We start from the raw sequence: 19,690 nt of genomic DNA on the forward strand, positions 1-19,690 counted from the left end.
GAGAGAGAGAGAGAGTTGGTATCGTTGCTTATCGACGCCTTAGCTTTTAATGGAAGCGTCGACCACGCAGGCGCCAACCTAGAAGTTTATGGGGTAAAAAGGGACCTTCCCGGATTTCTCCTAGTCTCTCTCTCGTATTTTCAACTCACCCTTTCGAGCCATAACCACCATTTCGCGCCGGAGCTCTCGGGTAACAGCTGAAACTGAAGCGTGTCGCGAAAAGTTAACGCGGCGAATGGTCGGTCACCTGATACAAAGAAAATCGAGAGCCTGTCTGGCAGTCTGTGGTCAGGGGAGAAAGGCATTGTTGCGGAATTGCGGGAAATCGGACGATCAATTGACTTTCCTAATTTTCTCGCGCGTCGCGCTGGCTTTAATGTAACGTCCGTCGCATTCGGCCTCCCTTTTCCACGTTGCCGATCTGCGTGACAGAGATAATTCTATTCGGCTGGTGATTACAAAGGCACGAGTCGGGCGGACGAGCAGGCGGATCACGAAATTACTCGTCATTTCCCGATGGGAGAATAGAATGCGAAATAAAATTGCTGTTAAATGTGCAATAATGAGTTATTTTAGACAATTATGTTGTATTATGACCACTAAATGATTGTGGTTAAAATTTCCTTTCAGAGAATACATGAAAACAAAGAGAATATAATTCAATTTAATTTATTATATTAAATTAAATAAAGCAGAAAAGATTTTTATTACTTCTCAATAAAGACAAAATGTTTGTTATAAAAATATCATTAAAAGAAAGTTTTTTGTAAGAAAAAAAGAATATTTAAATGGATGTAATAATCAAAATTTCATAATGTAATATTTAATAGCTTCATAGCTCTAGTAAATAGATTAAAATCCAGATTTAATTCTAGTAAATACGTATTTACTATTTGCTATTATTCCAGTTAATTATTATAGTAAATTCATAGAACAAAATGATAAATAGAGATATATTTGTTATATACATAGCAAATACAAACGTAATGATTATTGTATGTATTTGTTACATTTCTGTTTTTGTAATTATAAATTGTAACGAATAATATAACAGTCAAGAAATTAAATTTTGAAATAAAATAAGATATTTTGCAACGCTTTATTTTATAGCAATATAGAATAGTAGAATACAAGTTAATAATAAGTTGTAGGCAAGATATTTTAATGCTTTCTGAACGTGATCTTTTCTCTGTATTAAAATGTTGTATCCAACTTGCTCATATTTTACAAATATGATGAATTCTGAGTTAGAGTATTTGAGTTAGAGAACATAGCGACACTAGATAAAGTTTTTTTTACATTATTTTTTCTTGCACTTTCATTATCAATTTCACATTAATTTAGAAACGCTCATCGGTAAAATAAGATCGTCAAGAATACATTGCAATCAAATAAATTATTATATAATGTGTGTATATATATAATTATTATATAATGTGATTGCTACTAATCTATTTATATTAATAACGTGTAAAAATGCAAATAAAATTCATTACGATAATTGTCAATCGAATAATACGCAGGATTTTCGTCAGATTGATTGCAAAAATCGACATTTAAGAAAAACGATTGTCGAGTTTACACCGTTTACGGTCTTTTATGCTTCTGACAGGGGACCGAATTCGGACAAAGCAGACTTAATCGCTAATTGAGTGAGAATAGTTATGAGAGCACAAATGGTCCGGACGATTGATGGACTTTCCTAGTTCACTGATCGCTGGCGGACATGTAACGACGGATTTAATGCGACTTTTCGTATATTTCCCGTCGACCCATATGTTCGCGCAAAACCGACCATCGAAAGATGACCTCATTCATGCCCCCGATCACAATAGCGCAAAATGTGTCGCCGTTAAATGGGCTACAGGTCGTGTAGAAGCGCGTTCAATGGCACGACTACCGCCTCGTTAGCCTGTCGTTTAGGAATTATATATAATTTGAACTGTTACCATTATGTACGTACGCGCGCTACTCGGCGCTTTTATGGGCACGCGAACATCGATTATGAATTCTATTGGATTAACGATGAACGACTTCGTACTTAGCCAACTTTCCATCGTAAGTATTCAACAACCGGAAGCAACATTACTCTCATTTTAGGATATACAAAAGCACGTTATGTACACGATCTTTCGAGAAAGGCTATTGCTAAAGAAGATAATATTTACTATCGTACTATATTAGAAATTGTATGATTCGTATGAGTATCTAATAATATATATTATTTTGAATAAGATATATTATTTTGTTTTCTAGAATTAGTAATTAAGACACAAAAAATGTAAATTCGTAATTACGAATATCCTATGTCCAATCACAGCTGTATAATAGTTACAAATATTGTTCATTTAACTAAAAAAACATTCAAGAGAAATAACAAAAATACCGTATGATGCATTTCGAGCATTATCTCATATTATTTATATTTTCCCCAGATTAATTCATAAATACTATTTCTAATTCTATTTATATACTATAAAAGTGCAGTAATAAACAATAATAATACTATCGGATATTATCTGTTGGATAAGATGTACGATAGATATTCATATGCAAATCTGCAAATTCATTAGATATAATATGTGTACGATGTAGAAGATCAAAATTCGAAGATATAATTTTAACTATTTCTAGATTTATATAATATCGAACCAGTTTTTTATAGAATGTTGATGAAAATCTTGTTTTATATGTTGCTTCATATATACAAACACGGGATACAATTTATAAAACAGGCGCTGTTGTATGAAAAATATTAGCGTGTATACTATTCTAAAAATGAAAGAATGTGCTTTTTTTTCTCTCACCTAAATAACGGCAGTTCTACGTCCATTGATGATGCACCGGCGGTGGCGGCGGTGGCGGCAATGGCAAAGGTCTCTCTAAAACGGGAACCGGAGACACGTCCGGCATAGCGAACCTCAGCTTCTGCCAGAACAACTTGTCCCCCCATACCAGCACAGTGTGCGACGAGATTCTCTTTTTAAGATCGGCATCAAGATCCCGTGGGCACACACCGCCCACCAGAAGCAAAATTACCGACCGACCCTTTCCCTTGAGAGCGTCCCTCAGGGCCGCCTTGAATTCAAATCTGGACCACTCGCCATGCAGAAAGTTCTTCGACAATACGAGAATAGTGCGCCTCGAAGAATCGGCCGCCTCGGCTACGGCGTCAGCAACATTGCTGCCGGCACCAAGATCTCGATAGTGTAAGCACAGCCTATATGAAGTTTCAAGACCCGGCACGAGAATCGTAGAGACGAAGGCCTCGTCGACCGCAGAATAGGAGATGTAGGCGTCGAATGGTTTCTCCTGATCCTCGAAGGCTGCGGTTTTGTAGCACGCCCGTAGACCGCATCTGCTCGCGGCCCAGGTTCTCAGAGTACGACGATGCCTGATTGCGCCGCACACCAACGCCACCGCTGCGAAAATCAGCACAACTGTGGCTAGCAGTACCGGTAGATAAGCTTCCAGCGGATGCGTCTCGACGACGGAAGTCGTGCCCGTTAATGCCGCGCAATTTATGACCGATCCATTCGCTGGAAGAGTTATGGGTACGCCTAGAGAACAGGTGACGCTTTGCCAGTCGTTGATCTTCGCCTGATTGCGGGACATCCACTCTCGTACGCGATCCAGGTACGAACATTCGCAGTTCCACGGATTACTAGACAAACCGATGTCGACTAGATACGGATTTTGGCCCAATTGCCAAAGAGCGAAAGTGCCGAGTCGATTGTTCTCCAAACGCAAGACTTCTAGCTGGCGTAATGGCAAGAACGTACCATTATCAATATATGTTAACAGGTTATTTTGCAGATAAAGTTCCTTTAGATTTTCTAAAGGCATCAACTCTACGCCATTAAGAAAACTTATCTTGTTGTTCTCCAGATGTAGCACAAGCAGCCGCTTTAAACCACTGAAGGTATGATTGCGGATCGCGATGATGTTGCTGTCGTTCGCATAAAGGATCTGCAAGTTTTTCCGGCCGATGAACGAATGAGAATTCAATTCCCCGAAATTGTTCCCATCGAGATAAACCTCCGTTGCGTCCATCGGTAACCGACCTGGCAGTGTTTTGTAGCCTGAGCTGGAACAGTCGACGACATTTGCCGACCAGGACTGATCGTGATAACACGTGCAGTTCGTCGGACACGTCATCTCACAATCGCAAGCATCGAAGTCGCAGCAATGGCAGAGAGCGAAGCAGTGTGCCTTGTATGTGCACAAGAATTGTGAAGATTTTGCCTCCAACAGCGGTATAAACGACTTGTGACGATCGTAAGGTAATCTACAGTAAACGGACTCGAGATCCATCACCCTCGGATGCTGTCTCAGCGTAAGCGAATTGATCCTCTGCAACCACTCCGTGGTGCAGTCGCATATAAAGGGATTTCCGCCGATGTAGAACGCCGGAAGTTGTCTGTTAGATGGCATCGGAGTAAGCTGGAACGCTGAGAGGTTCATCTTGATAATCAGATTCGCGTAGAGATCCACTCGAGTGAGATTCGTCTTTGCGAAGAATGTTTGCGGCTCCACGGAGGCTATCAGATTATTGTTGACGAACAGCAGCTCGATAGAATCTGGAATCGATCGAGAATCTATCCTCGTTAGCCGGTTAAATGATACATCGAGCGTCTGCAGATTCATATTCCGTGGCGCTACGCCAAGATCTTCGATAAAATTTTTATGTAGATCCATCCATTGTAATTTTTCAGGCAAGAAGCTATAATCGAATTGCGTAATCATATTGTCAGACATGTTTAGATACAAAACACCGGGCGCGTTTATAAAGATGCCAGACATGTCCTGCAATACATTTGAATCCAATCGGATCGCTTGAAGTGCTGGATTGGCAGCGAATGCACCATTCTCCACGAATTCGATTCTGTTCCTGGCAAGATTTAAGATTTGCAACGCCGGCAATTCTACGAGATCCTCCTGCGTGACGTTAGTGATCTCGTTGCCGATCATCCTTAGCCCATAAAGACTTGACATTCCTCGGAAACCAGGCTTATTCAGGCTTCTGATCTGGTTTTCGCCCAGATCGAGGGTCCGTAATATCCTCATGTCTTTTAGCGCCACTGGTATGCTGTCAAGATTGTTGCCGGACAGATTTAAATCTTGCATGCTCGAGCAGTTCCGAAAAGCGTCCGGATGAATTCCCTCAAGCAAGTTGGAGTCCAAGGCCAACAGCGAGAGCGCGAATAATCCGTTCAGGGAATAAGCATCAAGATAAGTCAAACGATTGTGAGCTAATTCTAGGGTGTGTAAGTTGCTCATCGGCGCGAAAGTATCCGCTGATATTGAATCTATCTCGTTAAATTGGAGATTTAAAATTTGTAAGGTATAGAGATCTTTGAAAATTGTCGTATTTAGTTTGCTAATTCGATTATAAGATAGATTCAGGAGTACAAGGCGTATCAATCCGGAGAATGTTCCCGAGTCTAACCACGAACTAGTCAGAACGTTCCTTGACAAGTCGAGGGTGACTAGTTGATTCATGTTGGCCACCAAACCAGACAACAGCGCACTGATAGAGTTGTTTTGCAATCTCAACTCCTTCAGTGACTTGCTCGCATCCCGGAACATCGCCGTCGGCAAAGCGACGATTTTGTTCCCAGATAGGTCGAGGTTCTCAAGGGATCTAAGTCCGTGCAGAGCTCCGTCTGCTACCATGGAGATAGCATTGCTGGACAAATTTAATACTTTGAGACGTTTCAACGACGAGAATCCATTGATAGGCAACACGGAAATTTGATTATTCGACATGTCTAACGATTGCACATCCAGGGAACATGGAAGAGGAGCCGGCGTGGATTCCAATTGAATCCGTCTCGGATGCTGCTTTTCAGATATTTTTTCTTCAGTGACATCTTGAAATCCAAGTTCCGTAATGTCCTTCAACGAATTCCACGAGATGTTTAAAGTTACTAAATTCGATAAGGGGCAAAACAGGCGATCCGGTATTTGCCAGATATTATTCCATGACAGATCAAGTTTTTCAATCTGCGGCGTATTGTCAAAAGCGCCGCTTTCCAGTTCCAAACTGTATTTGGTTTTATGTCCATTCAGTGTTCTAACGGTCAGATTACGGAGATCGCGGAGACCGCTGAGTAGCTTGGCCGGCCAATGCATCAACTTGCATCCGGTCAGCTTCAACGACCGCAGCCGCCATAAATGAAGGAAGCTGTCCACGCTGAGTACGCCATTGTCATCTTCCTCATCGGAGTCCTCACACACGATATTCATGGAGGTCACGTACTCGCTCGTAACCTGAGAAAAGTTCGTCCTGAGCGAGTCGTTGCCCGTGTAATGATGCACGCAGGTGAGCGCGCCATCCTGGTGCAAATCCCACGAACAATAGTCCGGTAAATCGAGCTTTGGCGGTAGCTCACTGGTCACGGCGAGCACGTGGTATACTGGCACGAGCAGGCAGTAATAAGCCAACGACAGCGACAACGATCTTCTCCCGGGACCTTCGTGCCGACCGACGAGCCCACGCATCTTTAGTGAACTCGTTGCCTGCGCTTGGTACCGGTTTTCTGCTTCCTAATCATCACATGCCGCGCGACCGGGTCACGTTACCAGTTATTGTGCTAGGCGTCTATTCACGCTAGCCTGACCGAGATGTGTTACTGAAACTGTTCGCTCCGTCGTAGTATATATTCACTCCGATTCGATTAACTGTGAGCATTTACAGACTGATCATCAAGTATCCACATGAATCAAGAATATAATCGATTCATCGGTATAATTCTCAAAATCGTAATTGTTATAACGTAATTTTAATTATATCCAAGATTGTTTACACTATTTCACTTGATTTAGAGCATAGGATTTGTTCGGCGCGGCAATATTGAATATTTTGCACGGATACGGATGTTTCTTTACAGGCAAAAACAAGCTACTCTAGTGTTCGCGATGTTCTCTAAATTCCGGATTCGTCTTGAATTAAGTTTTTTGAAAACCGATCGACAGTGTTTATCGAGTTACGTCACGTTAAAGTCGTTTAACAAGCATCAACCCTGTATCAGAATGTTATCCACTTACGATGGTTCGCTGACAAACTAATGTCGCGTCTCGCTACGATATCCCGCATTTCGATCAGGGGGACGTGCTCTGTTATCCGCACGACATTGACGTCTCGTGCCAACTCCTCGAATCGCGTCCCGAGATGTGCCATTACAAGATCCCGCACATCACACTATTTCCTCGATGTCGATGTCGAAGCAAATATGCTCCGATTTCTCGATCAGAGTCCATTGATAGATCAGCCAAACTCCAAGATTCCAGAAGATGAGAGAGAGAGAGAGAGAGAGAGAGAGAGAGAGAGAGAGAGTCGTTGATCAAAGAGAAAAAGAAACGATAAGAAAGGATGATTTCACGACCTAGGCTATCCGCGGTAACGGCGATGGACAAATATAGAGAAATAGAGATCGGAGCAGAGAGCGTCTCTCCCTACGACAGCAAAGACCGTAACGCTCGGTACGACGGCCACCGCACGACTGACGAGCAAGATCTCCTCGGCATCTAACTCGACGCAGCGTCCACCAATCGTTTCTATCCCCACCGAACCGGTGGCGGCAGCACTCACACATAGCGGCGGCGAGCGGCGGCACCAAGTGGAGTGAGCACGCGCCTACCGCAGGACCTCGGGGTAGGACGAGGATGTCCTGCACTGGCTGCGTTTCGTATGCGAAGCGGCGTCTTTCTTGCGCGTATACGCGCGCCCCTCGGCTGCGTATAATACACGCACACGCCCGTGCGCTGCTGTTACCATTACACGCGATCGACATACAGCAGACTATTACAGACGTGCGGCGACGAGCGTGTAGAGAAGAGAGAAGAACGAGCGGACATTGCACGCAACCTGTCTGTATCTTCTCGCCGTTCTCCCGGTTGGTCCTGCACAGGGCGAGACCGGGGACACGATATCAGAAAAAAAGCATCGACACTTTACTCGTTATTAGAGCCGGCAAAAAATATCGATATCCGTGCCATGTCGGCATCAAAAAAGGAAAATATCGATGAATGCACTATCGACGATGCGAGTAAATATCGAGAAAGTAAGGAGATGGTCCTATTCGCATTTCGCATTTCAATTTCACGTGTGTAAATATTCGATATGGTGTGCTTCTGTAAATCTAAATTCTACTCATCTAGTAATTAAATAATTAAACAGTTATGTTGTAAGACTTTTTTAATGCTTTTTTAATTCTAAATATGCAACGTTGCTCTACAACGTAATACCGTTTGGTAAAGTTGAAATCAATTTCTTTACTTATTCGACTTTTCTCGAATAACCAGACACAATACAAAGAGACAGTAGACAAAAGACGTGGATTGGATGCATGTTTGAAACTAGTTCAAGCGTTATATGAACCGTTGTGGACGACGGCAGAAGGACAGCGGTGTCTTGCACCGCCTTTACCAGTCGTCTCCATCTCATTCAAGATCTCATTCGAGAAGGAGACCTTTCGTCTGTTCATAGAACTATTCCATGAGAAGGCGGAGAACGCGAGCACGTCGCTCGTCTTCACGCATATATGCAACGCGTACTCATCCCAGCTACAGCATCGAAAGATACACATAGGGACGTTGGCGAACGATCAAAAGAGATAAAGAAAAGAACGGGTAATCGGCATGTGCACGACTTTATTCGATTGCCGAACTTGCACGAAGAACCGCGAACCCGTCTTACCTTCTCCTCCTCGCACCATGGAGATGCGACGTTTCTTTTGGACCTATGATATTTGAAGCATCCAGCCTGACATCGACTACCAATCATAAAAAAGTTTCGATCAATTTTTAAGTGGCCACCAGCACTATTCTCTTCCTGTCTCTTTCTCTCTTTTGATCTTGTTTCCTTCCATTCCATATCCTCGCCCCCGCTTTGGAAACTAACAAACAACATTCGCCCGATTTCTCTGCCGTCGTACTCTCGATCTGCAGATCGAGAGAGCTCCAGATACGTCCGATGCTCAATAAGCCTCGCTGATTCATGCTCGTTCGGCCGACAAGCGACTTTCGACTTGATCGATGGGAACTCGAAATAGTTTGTAACTTGGTGGCTACGGTCGCGCTGTGGTTTCGACTTCGCAGAATATATTCGCGCACCTCGCTTCGCTTCGCCCCGCTTCATCCTCTCGTCCCATCGGCCTGCCTGCCTGCCTGTCTGCCTGCCTGCCTGCCTGCCTGCCTGCCTGCCTGCCTGCCTGCCTGCCTGCGCTCCGCTCTCGCCCTCGAGGAAGCGGGCATTAATTCATATTAAGTGTCACTTAATCGGGAACTTCGACGGGAAATAAGCGTTGGACCTCATCCTCCTTCTCTTCCCCTTCGCGTCCCTTCTCGTTTCATATCGGATGTTTGTGTAGCACGATACGAAAGACGGATCACCCGCTTAATTGATGCATAGGTGATAAAAGAGATGTACTATATCTTTCAAAGGGTTCCTTCCAGAAAATTATGACTTATTAGCCGTGTAGTAAATTCGTAGAAGGAAGATTGTCCGTGCAATCCTTCCTTCGTCTTTTATAATGAGCAAAACGTGACTCAAAGCAGGGATATTTAATCCATCTAACGATATTTTATACTCCAATTCTTTACGTTAAAAAAGACAAATTGCAATTCATCTGTAGAAAAAATGGAGTTTGAAAATTCGAAAAACGAAAAATGCAATTTTTTTCAGTTTTAAATTAATTTTTTTTCATTAAAACGAGTTATCTCTACAAATTTAATTGCTAATGAGAATAATAATACAAAGAGAACGTCAATATCATGAATATTACGCGCATTTAGCTATAATCTCAAATTATAAGCAAATTAAAAAAAACACACTGTTTATATTCATATATAATCTATTAATTATCGCAAACGCAAGAATAATCTCAAAATATTTAGAGCTATTTTTGAGCAAAGTTAGATATACCTTAACTCATAGCTAAACAAATGTTCATAATAAGTAATAACAAAGCGATTACATTTATCGTTACGACTTATTTCGCGTATGTAGACACTTAATTCCTAATGTCGTGTCGGAAAAGATTCCTCGAACTGCAATTAATTTGTCGCTCCATTACGCGAGGATTCTTCTGGAAGTCACATTTAATTAAAATCGTTATAACGGCGATCGTAGATCGTTATAGCTCCAATAATAGGTGCCGTAGATATCCAACGAGTTTTCCTCCGGGCAAAGATATACGCAGTCTTACTCGGGTGCCTTCTAGAAACGAACCTGTTATTTCTCAGCACACGTCTGCTTCGTTATCAACTAATGTTAGAACAGACTCGTAGTATTAAAAACGCTTGTCGATTGTGCTATATGCCGTACCTTCAAAATGAAACTTGCCACAAAATATCCAGTTACTGTTCGAACAATTCGAAATTAAATAGTTCCATTTTCCTTTCAAAGAATACAGTAAAATTATATAATATAATAATATCTATCAAAATTAAAGTTCAAAAAGGCTTAAACATCAATCGATGTTATCTTCAATAACCATAACAGCATTTGAACGAAAGACACGTACATCTCATTGTTTATTCTGAATGTCACTTATAAAATTTCTATTTTGCTTTATAATAACACAATATAAGTTTCTCAGCAGGATTTCTTTGGAATGAAAAAATAATTCTATACCTTGCTGCTTCACATTAAGAATTTTCTTATCCGATTCAGAAATCAATTAGTAGCAGATTTAGTTTCCATGTAAGAGGTGAGTCGCGCGTCACCGATGCGCAATCTTATCGTCCGGAATAGCGCCTGGAAATGGCGGGGAAAAAGAAGTTTTAATTAAACCTAGAATAAGAGTTTAATCGAGCAAGAGGGATTAATTGCCCGAGGGGGATTAAAACGACTGGGGTCAAAGGGAACTGGCCAGTCTCTTCCGCGCAGCAGTATCGCGACTTCTGAAATACCTCAGGCAAAGCCATCCGTATAAATATGCGCGTGAAATCTCGCTGTGAATGTTCTATTATGTCTAATTAACGGGACGCCTGACTTCACGCGCACAATGAGTGCCAACGTGGGTCCCGCTTTTCATTTTCGAACTATCTCGTTCTATCAAATTCTTCTAATTCCTGGCGATCCGTAGGCGAAACGCGGCTTCTTTGTGCGGAGCACGCTAGAGTGAACAACGGCGATTTTAAAAGAACCTTGTGACTGACTCTCTCTCCCTCGTAATTCTCTCATAATTCGAAAGCTTCACTAGCGTTGTCTCGAGCATTCTCTCTGTATATTATGAATTAACTGTATATAACTCTCGCCAGGCTACATATATTTTTTACCATCTTATTTTTTTTCATCGAACAAATTTCATTTCGCGATTCTCGAGAGACCGCACACGCAGCTGATGAGAGCGTAAAAATAGCCAGCAATGGTTTCGCGAATCATTTTTAGCTGTACAGTCGCCGTCAGATTTTACAGAGTATTGTTCGATATATTGGCACCGTGCACAATATATATACTATGTCAAACAATAGTATGCTTTACGGTGATTCGATTTATATCGGATTTTTTGCCGTGTGTTGCACATCAGGCGCGCCGTGTGGCCACGGCATGTCGAAGTCTCGTGCAAAATAGATTCGCGTCCGTTTGCCAAACAAGTCTATCACTGCCAACGCGAACGGAAAATACATAGAGCGAATCCGTTGTTAGTACGATGACACGTTGCGTTTAATGTTTCATACGTTTACAGTATCTCGATGACAGGACGGTGTTAAAAATTTATTTACATATTTCTTGGTATTGTATGCCACTGAATCCTGTAGCGTGTATGTAATTTATCTTACATAAAAGGAAGATACAACTTTCACTTTTTTTCGCAACCGTTGGGAGATTGTCTTGTTTCTTATACATTTTTCTTTATAGAAACTAAAAATTATCATAATAATGACGCTACATTGAAAGAAAAATTGGTACATTGAAATAAAGAACAAAATTCACATTTCGTCACAAAATCGCTGTCAGTTATGCTTCAATAACTTAAAAATTGATTCAAAGAAAAATTATCCAACTCTAAATTAATTCTTAAATGATTGAAGTATAACTGACAGCGATTTCATAACAGTATGAATAAAAATTTTATTCTTTATTTCAATGTATTCAATTTTTCCTTGAGCGTAGCGTTATTAATTTTTAGTCTCCAGAAAAATACATTAAAAAATATAGAAATAAAATGATCTCAAACAGTCGTGAAAAAAGTTATACTTCCTTTTATGCCTTTTATATAACGTAAATTATATGTTAAAACCATTTTTTAATTTAAAATCCAGCTCTCTTCACAAAATAAAATATTACGGAAAACACAATAACAAACAAAGAGCTTTTCAGCTACAATCTTTTTGAGATAAACTCAGGATTAAATACAAATAATAAAATTTCAATCTTCTGCAGTTAATTTCAAGTCCTAATTTAAGACTCAATTTAATTTCATTTTAATTTAAGTTACACGAAGGTGTTTAATATTGAGTAATGGAAGGTAAGAAAAACGTCCCAATTCACTCTAAATTAGTTAAAGAGTTTCTCTTCTACGAAGTATAAACGTAACGTTTCTTGAAACATCTTATGTATCCCTATTGTTCTTCGGCAATAATTTGTTTGTACGTATCTAAATATAATAATTTATGATCTTTCGATTAACGATTAGCGAAGAGATTTACGATTCTTTTTGATAACTCTTTTATCCGTTATTAATTTTACATGTCACGAAATTTTACGGGAGCGGAAGATATTAGAATGGTGGTAATAAAAATCTCTAAGCAAACACCACGGGAAATCGCCGATACGAAAGCAATCGGCAATCAGTTCGCGACTGTCTTTCAATAACGGAGAACGCCCGATGGTGGTATTTACAATTTATCGAAAGTTCGTGACGCGCCGTAGACTCTACCGGAAAAGGAGAGCAGTAAAGGAGAATTGAAAGCTCTGCTCGGTACAATAAAGTATCGGAATTTACAGAACGACTCTCCGCGACCGTACTGCGCCGCGACTTTTACTTCTGAATAAGTCAAGCCGTCGCGACGCGTTATTAAAGCGTATTCGAGTATTTGCTGTTTCAATATGCAAATCGGCGGGTGCGGTGTCCCGCGGGCGAAGAAACATCACCGTTCTTTAAAGAAAAGAATCGTGCGAGAAGGGATAGCAAATATGGACACGCGAGCGCGCGCGATGTAATTCCATCAATATCATTCCTTTTAAATTTACAAGAGAAAGAAAGAAAGAAAAAGAAAGAGCGAGACTTTAAACGTGCAATTTCGCGCGCGCGGTGCTCAGTACCGACGCGCGTGCACAAGCGGAAAGTACACCGGCGAAAAGTTTCTCAGGATAAAAGGAACTGCCGCGGCCAACACTTTCAAACGACCGTATTTCGACCGGTATTATCCGCGAGGAATGAGAGGAGAGAAACGAACTGCCGGATGCCGCAAATGAGACAGGCACTTCCCTCCCGAAGAAGTCCGGGAGTTCTTCTTAAGGAGATTGACCATCAACGTCGAACTCGGTCCAGAACCGCAATGCCACTCAGCGGCGTAGACACCGATCTGCACACCGTTCCGAGTCTGCCGGAACGGAACGGTGCACAGAACTTTGATCCCACCTTAAACGAATCCACGAAAATTACATTTGTTGTTACAGCACAATTTGCCGACTATGACCTCATATTCGCTAGTTTCTGCTGAACTTCTCGCCGTCGAGAGTCGCAGTAGCAAATAGCTATTTAAGTTTGGTCTCCATAAATCCCATTAGTGTTATAAAAATTTTTATGTACTTCATTAAAAGCGCAGCAAACGCAATAAGTGTATTTATTTTTATCCAATTGGAGCACCAAGTAAAAGAATATTTCTTGTATTTCGTGTTGTTGAGACAAAGTTTCTCATTATTAATTGTTAATAATTTAAAATTCCGTTTAATACTAAAGTATGAGAAAAAAAATTGCGTAGAAATAACTGAAGAGATTTGTTATCGAGATAGAATTTTAAATCATTATACGTGGACATATGTATAACATTAGTAATCGGATCGCTTTTTTTCTTACAGCAAATAAGAAGGGTCGCCTTGTTAAAATTGTCTTATAAGAAAAGAATAAATTTTTAAAAGGTCGAGCCACGCGTAGCAATTTTTTATTGCAATTCAATCATTGTAATTCGGATCAATTCTGAGAATGACGCTCTTTTTGTTAGAACTGTGCATTCCTACACCCAATTCCAACTGTCTACTTTACTCGATCGTACATTCATCTGATTTAAATCGATTCCTTCGAGTGATACAGCTCGTTTGAGTTTTCTTTTCTGACGCAAACAAACTGCAGAGACATATACATATTTTGTTATAATTAAAACGAATAGAAGAAATCCCAAGGATTTTATCAAATTACATCTATTATATTTTATCTTCTTATATGTCCAAAATAATAACATATTTTCAAATTAGATATTCTCTCTTAAACACATAAATTCGATTGTTTTTGTAAACATTTTCATCAGATTTTGGATTTTTGGAAAAAATATATTTATCATAAATATATATTTCATACTTTAAAAATAAATAAAATTTGTTCGAAAAATTATATCTTTGATATAAAAAATTGAATTTATATATTAGAACTTGTTATATAAATCTAAATTTTGATATCAAAGATGCGAAAAGCATAAGATACATTTTCCTATTATATAACACTAGGAATATAACACTAGGAATTAAAATTACATTATTTCAATCTTTGATAATAAAGAAGAGTTTGAGATTACATTAATTTAATAGCTTTAGTATTGTATATATATTATAATAGGATTTAAAAGAATTGTTGTGCTTTGAATAGACAGTTTTCAATAAAATTCTGTTTTGTGTCTTTTACTTGAGGTAACTTTTCTTTGGGCAATCTTTCCAACAATTCAGAGATTGCGCAGCGATGCGCGCAAATCGGACTTGAACTTCCGACTCCGTCGGAAGACGACTTTTTTTCGTGGCAGTCATTCTAGATCGTTAATTTGACGTATAGAGAGAGTCCAACGTCGAGGATGCAAGTATAGACCATATGTACGTGGTGCGGTTTCAATGCGGTGGAGATCCCTTTCAAGTTGCACCAGCAGAACCTGAACGATATTTAACCGGAAACTTGATATCGGTGGACATTCATCGTTGTGAGTTCTTTCAATTGATTGTGCTCGGCACGACAATAAGGATCAGCGACATCGTGAAGCGTATATCGTGGGATGGAAGAAACGGCAGTAAGCGCTATAAACGCGAGAAAACGGAGCAGAGCTTGTCGCTCTTTGTGTATAATCGTGTCATATTGTGTCGGAACAGTCTGAATATTTCGATTTATCACCCATTCGGAAGTACGCAATAAAATTGAGAGCGTATTGCGTCGCAGATTACAAGGGAAGAAAAAGAAGTAAGAGACACAATAAAGTCCTATTAATTATCTCGATGGCAAAAAACCACCGATTTTGCTGATGACTTCGGCTTTTAACTATCGGAGATTCGCATGTCGATCGGTCGAGCATGTTCGGCTTGAATATTCAAATCGCTTTTCAATGCGAACGCTGGTTGAACGATGTTGCGCCTCTATCCGGCAGGACGTGAATCAATGAGCTTCCATTATTATTTACTTCGGAAGATTGATCATCCCGAGTTTTTAACGTTCTTATCAACGTCCCATGGTGAGCGGCGAATATCGAAAGCTGCCGAATTGAGGCAATTATCCACATGATTTATTACATGTCGCGACAATTTCTCATATTGAGGCACGCATTAAAGATATATATTCTCGTAATATTATAAATATTCATTAGAAAATATTACGTAAACAGTTTAAGTTCAAATATTTGGAATAAAAAATTTGCATCACAAATGGTACAAATATGGAAATATTAGAAAGCTAATTTTGAATTCAAATTATTCGATGCGAATATGAATTTAAATTTTACCATCAATTTGTTATAATTTTCCAATATTGAAATGCTGTTTAATAAAAATCTGTTTTACAATATTTGCGATTACATATTTACGAAGATTAAAAGAGGGTTTGAATCACATTACATTCTATGGTTTATATTACAATACCATCGTGACTATAATAACGTGAAGCAACATTGAATTTATATAGTATCTTCGAACATAATCTCAGCTACATGAATTGCACATTGGAGTGACATCATTGACGTCGTATTGACACTTGGATACTCAGATGTCGATACTAGACGCCTATAATCTGATTCATAGATAATAGTATGAAACTTATCATGAATAAATATTCTAAAATCTTTGCATTTTTCTCTCATTATTCAAGTTTCATATAACGTAAAGATATGACATATTTACTGAGAGAAAGATAAGCCATAATTTTTATGATAAGCCGTATTGTAGTGTACAAATTCGAGACTTATTAAATCTTTCAAATTTCGCTAGAAATAAATCGATACTGTCTTATAAACTTCACGAGCCTTCGTTTAAATAAAAATAAACGCCGGCGACGCACGTAGCAAAGTTTCATTAAGTTTTCGAAAAGCTCTTAATGTTTGTCTTTGAAAGAACTACTTCGCGGGACAAACAGACCCGTTCCGCGAGGATAAAATGAGCTGCATGAAGACAAGGTTTTTCTACATTTTGAAAATGTAAAAAAGTATCCTCGGCGACACAAAAGTGCTTAAGAAAAAAAACAAATAGCATAAAAGCTCGCGAAGATATTAAATATGGAAAGAAGTTACACTATATTTATACGGCTTATAATATGCGCATGTACATATTTAAAAAAAAATTCACATGCTGCATTTTATACACGCTTTTCTGTCTATATTAATTTATATGACACGCGCAGAATTGTGTTACAGAGTTCTAGAATTAGTAGAATTATGTTAAATATTTCGTGTTTGTTAAATATAATAAGTGTTAAATATAAGGACAAATGACAAATTATTATTAAAAAAATAATTGTGTATATAAATCCATTCGGTGAATCGAATTCTCTAATAAATGAAAAATGCCTTTGCAACATTAAATATAATTAATATTCTTATGTAAATAGAGCAGCATAAAAACTTTTCAATAATTTATTATTGTTTAATTTTTTTAAATATCTAATAATTACATGAATGCTGTTATTATTTTTTTTTAGTATTACTCACACGTAATATTATTAATTTTATAGTTAAAATTTAATTTATTCGAAAATTTCAATTTCCTCATTTAATGCTATTCTAATTAGATAGAAAGGAAAACACTGAAGAACAAACTGAAAATGTGGTTGGTGTAGTTGAAAGCGAACTTTCTTCGATAAAACGATCCAAACTCCAATTCGGTAATTACTCTTCTCATTTTATTAATAAACTTAACACTTGTTCTCCTTTCAACGTCGTAATCCAACGTGATGATTGACCCCGATATAGAGTTTCATGGACAACAGGCACTGTCAGAAAGTCTATATAGAGAGATCGCGCTACTTACTAAAATACTACTAATTGGCTCGAATTTCCACAGATCATTTTTAATTACGCGATAAATAATTTCGCGAGCTTTTGTCGAAGATATTTTGCGATGCTCGATCTTGCTTTTCATGCTAATACAATGATGACAATGACGACAACGACCATAACGACGACATCGATGGCGCAGACGTCGGTGTTACGGTACAGACTGCTAATTTCGAAACAATGGCCCATCGGGAGCCTTTGTTCTGCCGTAAGGTAAAAAAAAAAGAGGAAAAGGAGAAAAGCAGCAGCAGCAGCAGCAGCAGCAGCAGCAGCAGCAGCAACAGCATCAGCGCGCGCCAGCACTCGGCGTGTTTTCGTCTCGCAGACTAATGAGCGGCGTGTCGCGCGGATAACGCGGGGAGCGACTAATCTAATATCGAAGCGAAATTACGCATAAGGGATGCAAATCCCCGTCGGTCCGCCTGCTCTCGTCCGTTGGCGCGCGTCCTAATAAACTCCTTTCATTAGAGCCACCCCACACCGTGCCACACGCCGAATGAACAAACTGTGCAGTCGTAACACTGCCTTGGCGACAGCTGTGGGACGAAGTGGCTTGCGCACCGGTAGTCTCTCGGCCTCTCGCGGTTTTCTCTCCCTTCGATGTCCTTGTTCGTTTCACCCTGTCCCTCGCTCTTTTCAACTTTCTTCCTCTTTCTCTTTCGTCTTGCATCCTCCTGTGCTATCCATGCTCGAGTGTCCCTTTCTCGCAGCCGTCGACACATTGACGTATCTCATGCTTCTTCCCTCTCTTTCTTTCTTTCAAGTTTACTTCTTTTTGTCCTGAACTACGTTACTGCGAATCTCCGCTGTGTCTCCGCTGTCTCGCTCACATTCTATTTCTTCTTCGCTTCAGTCAATGATCCCGGTGTCTCTCTATCCTCATTCCTCCTGTGGTCTTTATTGCGCCCACACTCGCGAGTTACGCTGCGAGCTGCAGCCGCGATGAGTAAGAGCGCGCACAAAATTCTCCGCTCGCTACCTCGCTCTTCAGTCGCTGTGCCACCGACCGAACAAATATCAAATAAATGAGACGACTGTGCGAAACCTCGACGTTTTAATTACTGGTGTTTAGTCGCGGCACACCGGGAGTCAAGAGCTGTGGCCTCGCTTCGCTCATGTCGCTGGTACTTCTTCTTTTCCTCTATTTCCTCTCTTTCTCTTCTTCGAAGAACACTCACCGCTGCTGACACGCCGACGATGTTCTCTCTACCTTTTTCCCTGAATGCCATCGTAATGCTGTCGTAATGCCAACTTCGCCGCATCTCAACACTAGTCGACTTTTGGATGCACGTGTTTTTATTATACGTGCAGTTCATTATACCCGTCCTGGAAAACTGACCTCTCGGAATGCACAACAGCACGTGAAGCGCCAAGCCAAGCTTTCGTTCAGTTGCGCGCGCGCGCGCGCGCGCGCGCGTGTGTGTGTGTGTGTGTGTGTGTGTGTGTGTGCAAATGTCCGTATATGTATTAACACCGCGATTATACAGAGATAACATTTCGTTGGAGATGGTTTAATTGCAAACTGTGAATTCTGCATGCTCTTGCGAAATACAACCTGCATCGCATTCCATAAATAAAAAAAGATTCTTTTGGAAAATAGGACAAACACAAATGGATCGCATACCCGCGTTATTTTCGCCAAGATTGTTTGTCACGCTTCGGAAATATTTAACGATCAGAGCGATAGTATACATAAGCAAAAATATGGAACACATTGAATGTTTCCTCCTAGTTATAAATTGCTTCATGAATTTAGTATTGATTTTCTCATAGAAAAATATTCGGTTGAATATGATATATGATGAATATGATATATTTAGCCTCCTCTTGTAATTTCATTTGCAAATTAAATGTTTTGTTATCCTATTTATTTATACCACGTAATTTAGTTTGCTAATTTTTTTTCAAGACAAATTTTTCCAAATACCAAATACCAACTTTCTTATATTTAATTTTCGATATTAATTTTCAACATTTGGATAAATATAACTTTAAAGTGAGGTTCTTTTAACGTAAAATCTACAAATCAACCGACGAGTAGTTCCATCTTGTTGATTGGTCAAATAAATCGTAAAGAGAGAGAGAGAGAGAGAGAGAGAGAGAGAGAGAGAGAGAGTAATAATCTACAACAACTACTACTACTACGTATATATATTACTTTCTTTACGTATTAGTACGTTTACGGTTACGGTACGTAGTGTAGTATACTCGTCACTAACTT

General features: G+C 39.7%; 1 protein-coding gene across 1 annotated transcript in view; it reads right to left on the reverse strand.

Moving 5' to 3' along the window:
• The window catches only part of LOC105620125 (protein toll), a 53,014-nt gene extending 46,510 nt beyond the window's left edge, over positions 1-6,504 (reverse strand). The window contains exon 1 of the mRNA XM_012201636.1: positions 2,808-6,504. Coding sequence (XP_012057026.1) covers positions 2,824-6,504 — 3,681 coding nt within the window. The 3' untranslated portion in view covers positions 2,808-2,823. The remainder of the gene's footprint in view (positions 1-2,807) is intronic.
• Positions 6,505-19,690: the final 13,186 nt, after the last annotated feature.

Source organism: Atta cephalotes (genome assembly GCF_000143395.1).
Source record: "Atta cephalotes unplaced genomic scaffold scaffold00002, whole genome shotgun sequence".
NCBI classification, from domain to species: Eukaryota; Metazoa; Arthropoda; class Insecta; order Hymenoptera; family Formicidae; genus Atta; species Atta cephalotes.